At 41.1% G+C, this 12,532-nt stretch overlaps 1 protein-coding gene across 2 annotated transcripts in view; it reads left to right on the forward strand.

Annotated features, from left to right (window-relative positions):
- The window catches only part of FGFR2 (fibroblast growth factor receptor 2), a 102,490-nt gene that overhangs the window by 32,373 nt on the left and 57,585 nt on the right, over window positions 1-12,532 (forward strand). For both annotated transcript variants that reach the window (XM_056529743.1, XM_056529744.1), the window contains exon 2: window positions 5,987-6,202. In XM_056529743.1, the coding sequence (XP_056385718.1) occupies window positions 6,055-6,202 (148 nt within the window). In that variant the 5' untranslated portion in view covers window positions 5,987-6,054. The remainder of the gene's footprint in view (window positions 1-5,986; window positions 6,203-12,532) is intronic.

A 12,532-nucleotide genomic window follows, 5' to 3' on the forward strand; every position in this document is an offset into this window, starting at 1 on the left:
AAACCCCAAGCAAAAGCAGAGTTTCTCATTGGAGTTAAAGGGGTACTCCACCCCTGGCATCTTATCCCCTATCCAAAGGATAGGGGATAAGATGTTAGATCGCCGCGGTCCCCCGGGGATCTCCGCTGCGGCACCCCGCCATCATTACTGCGCAGAGCGAGTTCGCTCTGTGCATTATGACGGGCGATACAAGGGCCGGAGCAGCGTGATGTCATGGCTCCGCCCCTCATGACATCATGGCCCGTCCCCTTAATGCAAGTCTATGGCAGGGGGCGTGGCGACCACCACGCCCCCTCCCATAGACTTGTATTGACGGGGGCGGGCCGTGACGTCACGAGGGGCGGAGCCGTGACGTAACGATGCTCCGGCCCCTGTATTGCCCGTCATTACGTGTAGAGCGATCTCGCTCTGCGCAGTAATGATGGCGCGGTGCTGCAGCAGCGATCCCCGGGGTCCCCAGCAGCGGGACCCCGATGATCTGACATCTTATCCCTTACTCTTTGGATAGGGGATAAGATGTCTAGGGGCAGAGTACCCCTTTAAGTGAACTTCATGTCTAGGTGCTGGAGAGCTCCTTTAAATATGTCTAAATCAGAAGTCTTCCTCGTTGATTTTGGGTTACTTTTTGTGCAACGCAAAATGGTAAAGTATGATCTATAGGAAATTGCATGTCATCTATTAAAGGGGTACTCCAGTGGAATTTTTTTTTTTTTTAATGAACTGGTACCAGAAAGTTAGACAGATTTGTAAATTACTTCTATTTAAAAATGTTAATCCTTCCAGTACTTATCAGCTTCTGGATGTTCTAGAGGAAGTTCTTATCTTTTTGATTTCTTTTCTGTGCTCTCTGCTGACACCTTTTTCCATTTCAGGAACTGTCCAGAGCAGTTTTCTATGGGGATTTTCTCCTGCTATGGGCAGTTCCTGAAATGGACAGATGTGTCAGCAAAGAGCACTGTGGTCAGACAGAAAAGAAATCCAAAAGATAAGATCTTCCTCTGGAACATACAGCAGCTGAAAAGTACTGGAAGGATTAACATTATATATTCGCTATATATTCCAAATTTGCATATGCGCATATGTGAATATTCGTATATTCCTTCTTTTCACTTGAGGGCCAATTAGAATGATGCAAATACATTTGTCAGAGGTTACCAACAACATCCCTAGCAACCAATAGTAAAGTTGCCCACCCCCTTACTGTTTTCTTCCTTGAATACGCGAATATGCAAATATAACGAATACGCAAAATTTGAGAGTATAGGACGAATATTCGTCTATATATTCGCGAAATATCGCAAATTCGAATATGGGCAATGCCGCTCATCACTATTGACATGTCAATTCTTTCTGCTAAGGTTGGAATTGATCTTTCAGCAGCGGAAAATCCGCTATGTGCACATTGCTGCAGAATCCTATTGAAAACAATGGGACTCTGCTGAAACAGAATTTCTGGGTGGAATTTTTCTGCTGGATTATACTTGGAAATTCGGCCATGTGAACGAGACCTTAGGCTTCCGAAAAACCCATGAAAAGTGGCAATCCTTAGCCCGATTTTTTTTCTCTCAATCCTGGTGGTTAGAGATGAGCGAACTTACAGTAAATTCGATTGTTCACGAACTTCTCGGCTCGGCAGTTGATGGCTTTTCCTGCATAAATTAGTTCAGCTTTCAGGTGCTCCCGTGGGCTGGAAAAGGTGGATACAGTCCTGGGAGACTCTTTCCTAGGACTGTATCCACCTTTTCCAGCCCACAGGAGCACCTGAAAGCTGAACTAATTTATGCAGGAAAAGTCATCAACTGCCGAGCCGAGAAGTTCGTGACGAATCGAATTTACTGTAAGTTCGCTCATCTCTACTGGTGGTATCGGTCAGAAATCACCCTCTTATTTTAGCGCTGTACAGGATATAAAGTGGCAAAAACATAATGGATAAGGGATGATGGTAATGTGAGTTTGTCTGAACCGGCTATTGGGGGGAGCATATTATGGCTCATATGACAAGGCAGTATTTCCCAACCAGTGTGCCTCCAGCTGTTGCAAAACTACAACTCCCGGCATGCCCGGACAGCCTTTGGCTGTCCGGGCATGCCGGGAGTTGTAGTTTTGCAACAGCAGGAGGCACACTGGTTGGGAAAAACTCTGATTAATAATTTTTCTTTCAATTATTGAAACCAATGGCTTTTTAAGTTAATGTAACAAGCGACCAACTTAACTAAGATCAATAGTTTCCAAATTTGCTATTGCCCATAAAAGTGCCTGCAGATATTTTTTTTTACATTTTTTCGTTTAATTTTTTTCGTTATGTTTTGACGTAGAAGATCTTTTCCATTTTGTTGATATGAAACATCCTGAAAGAACTTGCAGAAACCTTGATGAACTTCTCCCCTATATAGTTCCTTGTGCCCGTATCCATCCATTATTCAGTGCAGGATTAAATATACAGCTGCTTTCTAGTTTGGGAAATCCAGGTGCATAGAGATTTTATCATTTGCATTCCTGAAAAAGATGATTTGTGGTTTCTTTATAAAAATAAAAAAATTAAAAAAATATCCAGTAAAAATATAGTTTTTGTCATTTATTTTTATTTATGTTCTTCTTATTCCTATTAGATGTCGTTGAATAAATGCATGGTCTGTTCATACACATGTGTTACATTATGTATTACGTACAATGTATTTAGTGTTTCTCTTTAACTTGACATCTACACAGACTTACGCAAAGGTAACTATACACCCTCTCTCTGGAAAGTGATGCTCTGTATTACTAATGGAGGGGGGGGGGGAGCGAGTTGGAAAATGCAGCTGTAAAAACTCTGCAATGCGAGATAGAAAACGGCTGTAGGTTCTGCAAACAAACTGCTCTCACACAAGTCCAGACTCTATTTGTTGGGCAGAAACCTTTGCTCAGACTGTCTAACGAGAATTCCTGATCAATGACACACTTCACACCGTGATTTGCCACCGCAGAGTCATTATTTTTTATGCATGTAAATGCATTGTAGGTTCTATGCCTACTACTAACATGGTTTTTACATACAAGGTATTCGGTATATAATCATATGGCTTTTAGAATTCTTTTTCTTAAATGTGTGTGTGTGTATATATATATATATATATATATATATATATATATATATATTTTATAATATAAAGCTCCAAAGCCCCCACACTACCTGGATATGTTCCCTGTAAATGATCCTACCTGAGATGCACGGCTACTTTGGCCCCTGTTGTCTTCTTTGGCTGCTTGATATTCTTTGCCATCCTTCCCTCCACTTTCAGCATTAATACTATTTCCCGGCAGCCATTGCAGCTCTATCACTGCCGTCCGGCTCCCTCTCTGAGAGCAGCCCCCACCCTTCTGTTCTGTGAGCAGAGAGATTCAGTGTGTGTTTGGCTGAGGCTGCTCACACCTCCCAGCACTAAAGAAAGCATGACTCATTGGTGCAGGGCAGAAACCACATGGTCTGTGTCTCTCAGGAGGGTAGGGGCTGCTTTTAGAGAGAGACATGGACAGAGACACGGCGGATGGCTGGATTATGTAATTCCCTCACTTCATGCATTTAAGTGACAACCAAAGAGGGGAAACTGCTCTATATAGCTAATTATTGATATATAGACAATTGAATAGGTTGTGGAGAGGGAATGGATGGACTTACCCCTCCTTCCATACCCTATAATTTCAGAACCATGGCCACCCATTGTGTCTACAATGATGGATTCCTTAGTATAAGTTCCACATCCATACATATGTCATATAGAAATAAGCACTGCCTTTACTTTCCATGTAAGTCAAAATAAATTGCATAAACGTGTTCTTAGATTGACCTGTTTAAGCATCTTGACTCTTTTTGGTTATTTTTAGTTTGACTTAAAACTACTGTAACGGCAGAACTATTAAGACTTCCTATTGTGTAGGCTGCCTATACCTGCTGTTTCTGTCCTGTATCTTTATGAGTCCCCCGTGATCTGTTCCACTATAGCCGTCCTTGCTTATTGATTCTAGCTGTACACCCATCCTTTTCCTGCATCCTATTAGGGTCAAGCATCTGCTTGAGTATTTAGGAACTTTACAAGATATAGTAGAGTCTCCTCTCCTGTCCTTTTCCCCTGGAACGTTTCGATTCATATTTAATAAAGCCAACCACATTTTATTTTGGGATGAAAACGTCTTGCCACATCTCCATATTACAAATGAAGATCTGTATTTTTGGAGCGAAGGAATTTTTATCACGGAGATGTGGCAGTAAAGTTATTCTCCATGTGGTTTGCTTGCTTGCTTGCTTTGCAGAATTGTGTTCTACCACCCTAATAAAAGTGGATTAAATGGGAAAAATCTCCTCACTCTCCGGCGCTCATGGAAATTAGGAATAATTTTTATTTTAAAGACTGAAGTATTAGTTTTATTATGGTTGGTATCTTGGTGTCTAAATTAAATTATTTGGGTTATTTTCAATTGCTTGTTGCCAAATATGAAAGGAGAAAGGGAAATATAGAATTTTTATTCCAACCGGTTTTTATAAGGTAGACTTATAATAGAGATGTAATGGCGATTATTAATAGTTAACATTCTATTCTCTTGATATCATAAACATTGACTGGATTTCAAGGACTCAACCTTTCATAGTCGAAGCAGCCTAGTTATAGTCTGGAACCGTGAACCCCAACATGCCACGTCTTGACGATTTTCAATAGTAAAAATCATTAATTGTTGATTGTAAATGAGTTGTGCTGCATTAGGGAAATCCCCAAAACAAAATCTATTAAGGTTCCTTAAGGACAGGTTTATCACCTTCTGGTCTTCAACATAAACCATAAATATCAAGTTGGACCAGATTCTCTAATACTGATAATATAAAAAGTACACAACTCTTGTCTTTCTTCCATAGAGTACTTGTTTTAAAATGGCAATACCCTTTAGCGGCCGGCACACTAGATCATTGGTAGAGTACCCCAGCTCTGGCGGCAGCACATCACAACAATGGTGCCACTTTAAATCTGCTTGTCTTCTAGAAAATATCTAGGAAGGGCTTGCTTTTACTGTCATTCCCAAAATCAACATTTATACATTACTGCTTATTTCATATGTCTGTAGATGGTGTTAAGTGTATTGTTGATATGACAAGTCACATAGGGTCACTGCATCCAAAAAAAAGGGGTGCCATGTGAGTAGACAGTTCATCAGTGACCTTTAAAGGGGTACTCCCGTGGAAACCTTTTTTTTTAATCAACTGGTGCAAGAAAGATAAACAGATTTGTAAATTACTTCTATTTAAAAAATCTTAATCCTTCCAGTACTTTTTTGGGGCTATATACTACAGAGGAAATGCTTTTCTTTTTAGATTTCTCTGATGTCACGACCACAGTGCTCTCTGCTGACCTCTGCTGTCCATTTTAGAAACTGTCCTGAGCAGAGGTCAGCAGAGAGCACTGTGGTCATGACATAAGAGAAATCCAAAAAGAAAAACATTTCCTCTGTAGTATATAGCCACTAAAAAGTACTGGAAGGATTAAGATTTTAATTTACATTTTTAATCAAAATAATTTACAAATCTGTTTAACTTTCTGGCATCAGTTGATTTAAAAAACAAAAAAGTTTTCCACCGGAGTACCCCTTTAAAGGTCACAATGAAAATACTGTGTAATCTATAGGCAGCACGATTGATTGATGTAAATATTTGTGGGAAAAGATGCAGTATTCATCTAAACCTCTGCTCATTCTGGGCTTTGGAGTCCGGTAGGCGGTCCTAATTAGTGACTGACAGCTATTTCTGTATGCGTGTGCCTACAAAGATAAGTCACTGATCAGGACCCTCATGTATCAAACCCATTGAAATTAAACTCTGCTAACAAAGGACATTAACAGCATCTTTTCTCTGAGACAATAATGTGAAGGTTACATTGGCTGCTGCTAATCTAAGATGTGATAATAGGCTTAAAAATTGAATGGGCAAATCCATTTTAACGTTCCTCTTAATCTCTTACAGGATCTCCCAAACAGGAAAGAGGACCACATAGTGGTCATTACGTCTCATGCTTGCTCACAGCCAACCAGATGGGGTTGTTCTTGGTGTGGCGCTCAGGGAAAACAGGCGGTGGGTACACTGACAGCATGCTGCTACTTCTTTGCCTGTTCCTGGCTGGCTTGGCAATCGCCCGTCCTTCTTACAGCCGGGTGGAAGACACCACCGTTGAACCAGAAGGTAAGATATAGCAAAAAATTTTCCAAATTTAAAATAAGATATAGATGAAAAAGATTAAGTTAATGGAAGCTCCAGTTCTGCTATTGGGTTGTATTCATTGAAGAAAATGTATTTGGCCCCAAGAATAACTTAATATATTTCTCTACAGACAACACTGAATATTGTCAGCCATGTCGTCTTTTCTTACTTTCAACTATATTGTATGAATTGTTTAAGGGGTACTCCGCTGCTCAGCGTTTGGAACAAACTGTTCTAAACGCTGGAGCCAGCGCCGAGAGCTCGTGACGTCATAGCCCGCCCTTTCATGGTGTCACGCCCTGCCCCCCTCAATGCAAGTCTATGGGAGGGGGCGTGACTGACGTCACGCCCCCTCCCATAGACTTGCATTGAGGGGGTGGGCGTGAGGTCATGAGGGGGCGTGACTGTGACGTCACGAGCTCCCGGCATCTGCTCAACGTTCGGAACAGTTATTTCCAAATGCTGAGCAGCGGAGTACCCCTTTTCGGAACAGTTTGTTCCAAATGCTGAGCAGCGGAGTACCCCTACGTCATAGCCCGCCCTTTCATGGTGTCACGCCCTGCCCCCCTCAATGCAAGTCTATGGGAGGGGGCGTGACTGACGTCACGCCCCCTACCATAGACTTGCATTGAGGGGGCGGGCGTGAGGTCATGAGGGGGCGTGACTGTGACGTCACGAGCTCCCGGCATCTGCTCAACGTTCGGAACAGTTTGTTCCAAATGCTGAGCAGCGGAGTACCCCTTTTAAGACAATGCTGTCTCAAGCCAGTCTCATTTATATGAGGACAGGAAAGGTATATATGCTGAATATACAATTTTCACATGCCTTTTGCACACCGTTTATATTGTTAGGTATCAGACTATACTAGGTTACATGTCAAGAAGCGTCATCACTCATCTGCCCATTTTTGAGAATTCCAAGGCCTGACTGCACCCTGGCCCAGAGGGGATAGTTTGTAAGAGCACCAGTGAAGTTACCCTACAGTGGACTCCTGAAGGCATGATACATTAGAATATATAGTTATCTCTTGCCCTTTGAATTCCAGGCTGTCAATCTGTCTCATGTGCAAAACTTTAAAAGGTATGGGAGCAATGCTGTCTGGCCTGTTTAGAGTGTCATCTGAAAAAGGGACCACACCTGAACCTGTAGCACTTACTGTCCAGTGGTTTTCGGCTTAAGGTTGTGCTGCCAACTTTCCTATTGTGCCAAGGTTTAGATACAAGAACACTGAATTGACAACTTTTCTTACATTAATGCATTTTTTTTTTACATTCTTACATCATTTTTGGGGGCTTTTATATAAGGTAGTCAGGTTACCTATCATCTAGGAGGCCAGAAGAGAAATTGTGTGTGTGTGTGTGTGTGTGTGTATATGTATGTGTATATGTATGTGTGTGTATATATATATATATATATATATATATATATATATATATATATACATACACAGTACAGACCAAAAGTTTGGACACACCTTCTCATTCAGAGTTTTCTTTATTTTCATGACTATGAAAATTGTAGATTCACACTGAAGGCATCAAAACTATGAATTAAGACATGTGGAATTATAGACATAACAAAAAAGTGTGAAAATGTGTCATATTCTAGGTTCTAGCCACCTTTTGCTTTGATAACTGCTTTGCACACTCATTCTCTTGATGAGCTTCAAGAGGTAGTCACCTGAAATGGTCTTCCAACAATCTTGAAGGAGTTCCCAGAGATGCTTAGCACTTGTTGGCCCTTTTTGCCTTCACTCTGCGGTCCAGCTCACCCCAAACCATCTCGATTGGGTTCAGGTCTGGTGACTGTGGAGGCCAGGTCATCTGGTGCAGCACCCAATCACTCTCCCTCTTGGTCAAATAGCCCTTACACAGCCTGGAGGTGTGTTTGGGGTCATTGTCCTGTTGAAAAATAAATGATGGTTCAACTAAACGCAAACCGGATGGAATAGCAGCCGCTGCAAGATGCTGTGGTAGCCATGCTGATTCAGTATGCCTTCAATTTTGAATAAATCCCCAACAGTGTCACCAGCAAAGCACTCCCACACCATCACACCTCCTCCTCCACACCAGCACACCTGTGAAGTGAAGACCATTTCAGGTGACTACCTCTTGAATCTCAACAAGAGAATGCCAAGAGTGTGCAAAGCAGTAATCAAAGCAAAAGGTGGCTACTTTGAAGAACCTAGAATATGACATATTTTCAGTTGTTTCACACTTTTTCGTTATGTCTATAATTCCACATGTGTTAATTCATAGTTTTGATGCTTTCAGTGTAAATCTACAATTTTCATAGTCATGAAAATAAAGAGAACTCTAAATGAGAAGATGTGTCCAAACTTTTGGTCTGTACTGTATATATATATATATATATATATATAATATATATATGACGCACACATATACATTAAAGGGATCTTCCCATCTCAAGAGATAGCATATGAATATGGAATATCAGAGGGGCCTCCGACCTTTGGGACCCCTACTAATAATAAGAATGAAAGGCCTGCGCCATTTACTGTTTTCCCCTGCACAGCCAGGTGGCCGGAAATGTCATTATCGCCCAGTAAAATGTATGAAGCTGGGAGCCGCAAAGAGGAAAAATTAAAGGGAGGCAATGCTACACCAGTACTCCTCCCCCTTTACTCTTGTCATCTGTGGGGGTCCCGAAGCTGATTTATTTATTTATTTATATAGCGCCTACAGATTCCACAGCTTTGACCCCTTCTGATATGCCACTGATATCTTAGTGATAATTCATTAGTTTATAAGACGCAAAAACGTCTTTGACAGGTTTTAGTTTTTTTTTTGACACATTCACTGTTTCAGTATTTGCAGCCTTTTATGTTTTGTAACAGTTTCTGGAAAACCTGACGCTCTACATATTCTAGACGTGTGTCAGCAGCTACATTTCTTTTGACGAGAAGATTTAGTAAATAACAAACTCTGAATCGGAAAGCTGTGTTTATAACCCTTTTAGCTACTTCAGTTCTTATAAACGTGAACGTAGTCATTGAATAGTCAAGTAACATCAGAAACCCACTTCCTTTAGATAACACAGCTCTATATGCTATATTGCTGATCTATCATCTTTTGTATAAAGATAAATATGGCCTCCAGTGTGACTTGGAGCAGATTTTTAGGAAGTAATTGACTACAATAGATATGAGATATATGTTCTATAGAACAGAAGCGGAGCACTCACCAGGTTCTTGAAACAGGGACTTCTTTAATTCACTGGAATAGTGAAAATGGGTTTACAGACAGGGGAGCGAGATGGAACACATGCGGGGGCATGCAAGCTGGCAACGGACCGTTCTCACGCCGAAGCGCTTCGTCAGGCCGATGTATCGGCCTGACGAAGCGCTCCTGCGCGAGAACGGTCTGTCACCAGCTTGCATACCCTCGCATGTGTTCCATCCGCTCCCCTGTCTGTAAGCCCATTTTCACTATTCCAGTGAATTAAAGAAGTCCCTGTTTCAAGAACCTGGTGAGTGCTCCGCTTCTGTTCTTCCAATAATAGCGGACTGTACTACACTACACAGCGTGTATACCACCAGACAGGCTACAGGTGTGACTTCCAGGTATAGCATCAAACCTCCTGTTAAGTGTCACGGTCTGAACAGCAGCAGGTAGTTGGTGCCGGGACCACTCTTCTTTCTACACATATGTTCTATAAAAGTGGCCAGTGGTTGCCAATGTGGCCGTATCTATTTAATAGGCAATGGAAACCTGTTCATATAACCCTAATGTACAAGAAGTAACCTATGGATCATGGAAAGGGGTGCAACAGCATGCACCGTCCTACTGTCCCTGGTGGTTAGTGGTATGGTAGGTTTAACACCTGAAGAATACTTAATTTTACTATGCCATAAAGCTTACTTGTACAGCATTGTACAAGGGGTTAGTATAGACTAGATGACCACTCGTTTCTATTGCTGTATTGTAAAGCTGGGCACATACATTAGGTTATAGTCAGCCAAACCTGCTGTCTTGGTCCAACCAGTTGATCATATGATGTGCATTTTGGCCTCCTGACTGCCTCCCAAGATGTTGGTGTTGAAAATAGACAGACCTGTTGGTTTTTGTCTTGCCCCATCCTATTGTTCTCGGGGAAACAAGTTACCACCAGGGGTGTCTGGCAGTGGTTTTCTTCCCTCTTCTCATTCCAAGGGGTATGCATGTGTATGTTGGGGCTCATAAGAGACCAGCCATACTGTACACAGCAATTTCCATGCACGTAGAAACAGATCATAGCAGCTTCCAAAAGGAGAGCTATTTTTGCATACATGCAGTGCAGTCATGAGTATATACCTGGTCAGGTAGGGTAATGTACCATTTTTGTTACACCGAAATCCACCGACATCACAGCTCATGATATTAGAAGTCATTCAAGAAAAAGCCAGGATCTTTACTGTGCTCAGGTTCCTATTTCAACATTCAAGCCCCCACCCCAAAAAAAGAATCAGATAATTATCTTAAAGAACGTAGATCAGGATATGAGGTGAACGCTAGTGTTATTATGGGATTTAAAAGGAAGTTATACCAGAAGCAAAATAAAAATAGCTTAAGATGTGCATCCCAGCTGATTGATGAGCAAACCTGACAGCTTGGACTTGAGATTGCTCAAGAAGACAAAGTTTTTTTATTTTTTATTTTTTTTATAAATCCAGCTCAGTATTATCAATACCTTCATATGCAGTGATAATAGTAGACTTAAGTTAGTATCTACAGAGGTACACACATGCTGCAATCAATTCTCCTGAATTGTAAATTTAAAGGGGTATTCCAGGAAAAAACTATTTTTTTTATATATATCAACAGGCTCCAGAAAGTAAAAAAAATTTGTAAATTACTTCTATTAAAAAAATCTTAATCCTTTCAGTACTTATCAGCTGCTGAAGTTGAGTTGTTCTTTTCTGTCTAACTGCTCTCTGATGACACCTGTCTCAGGAGCTGTCCAGAGTAGGAGCGAATCCCCATAGCAAACCTCTTATGCTCCGGACAATTCCTGAGACAGACAGAGGTGTCAGCAGAGAGCACTGTTGTCAGTCAGAAAAGAACAACTCAACTTCAGCAGCTAATAACTATTGGATGGATTAAGATTTTTTTTAATCAAAGTAATTTACAAATCTGTTTTTAATTTTCTGGAGCCAGTTGATATGAAAAAAAAGAAGTTTTTTTTCCTGGAATACTCCTTTAAGCTTTCTTTTTATTACTTAGAAAATATCTTCTATTGGTCCTGAAAACAACCAGGGTGAGAGAAAGGTTTAGTAGACTACCCTCTAAAGAAGTGTTTACCAACCTGACCCTTTCCAGCTGTTGCCAATCTACAACTCTCAGTATGCCTTAATAGCCTGTGGCTGTCAGGGAATTATAGTTGTAGTGGGAGTTGTAGTTTTGTTAGAGCAGTATTTTCCAACCAGGGTGCCTCCAGCTGTTGCAAAACTACAACTCCCTACGTGCCTATGGCTGTCCAAGCATGCAGGGAGTTGGAGTTTTGCAATACATGGGGTGCACTAGTTGGAAAACACTGCTCTAGAGTGTCATTGAGAGAGCCATAAGAGAAATAGAAAGTACCTGTTAGGAATTGATGAAGGTGGTGGCAAGGGGGCATTCTAATGAATGGTTGTTCACCCTGTTGGGACTGGGGATAGTAGTATCCATTCTTGGCTTTGGCACTACAAAGGGGTACTCCGGTGGAAAACTTTTTTACAGAGGAATTTGTTTTCTTTTTGGAACACAGTGCTCTCTGCTGACATCTCTGTCCATTTTAGGAACTGTCTGCTATGGGGATTTTTTCTATGGGGATTTTCTCCTACTCTGGACAGTTCCTAAAATGAACAGAGATGTCAGCAGAGAGCACTGTGTTCCAAAAAGAAAAGAATTTCTTCTGTAGTATTCAGCAGCCAATAAGTACTGGAAGGATTAAGATTTTTTAATAGAAGTAATTTACAAATTTGTTCAACTTTCTGGAGGCAGCTGAAAAAAAATGTTTTCCACCAGAGTACCCCTTTAACCCCTTAAGGACGCAGGGCATACCTTTACGCCCTGTGCCCGCTCCCCTGCTATGACACAGGCTCACGAGCTTACCCTGTGTCATAGCAGAGTGGTCTAATGTCAGACAATCCCCCCAAAAATCCAAAACACACCACAAAAAACTGAGTGTTCATGTTTAGTTTTTTTTGGGGGGGGGGAAACCAAAGCCAGAAATGCATTGGAAATGAGAAATCTAGTTGTTTTTTTTATTTTTATTTATTTAAAATTTCTAGTTTTTGTTGTTAAAAAGTACATAAAAAAATTAAATATATAA

Source organism: Hyla sarda, chromosome 7 (assembly GCF_029499605.1).
Source record: "Hyla sarda isolate aHylSar1 chromosome 7, aHylSar1.hap1, whole genome shotgun sequence".
NCBI classification, from domain to species: Eukaryota; Metazoa; Chordata; class Amphibia; order Anura; family Hylidae; genus Hyla; species Hyla sarda.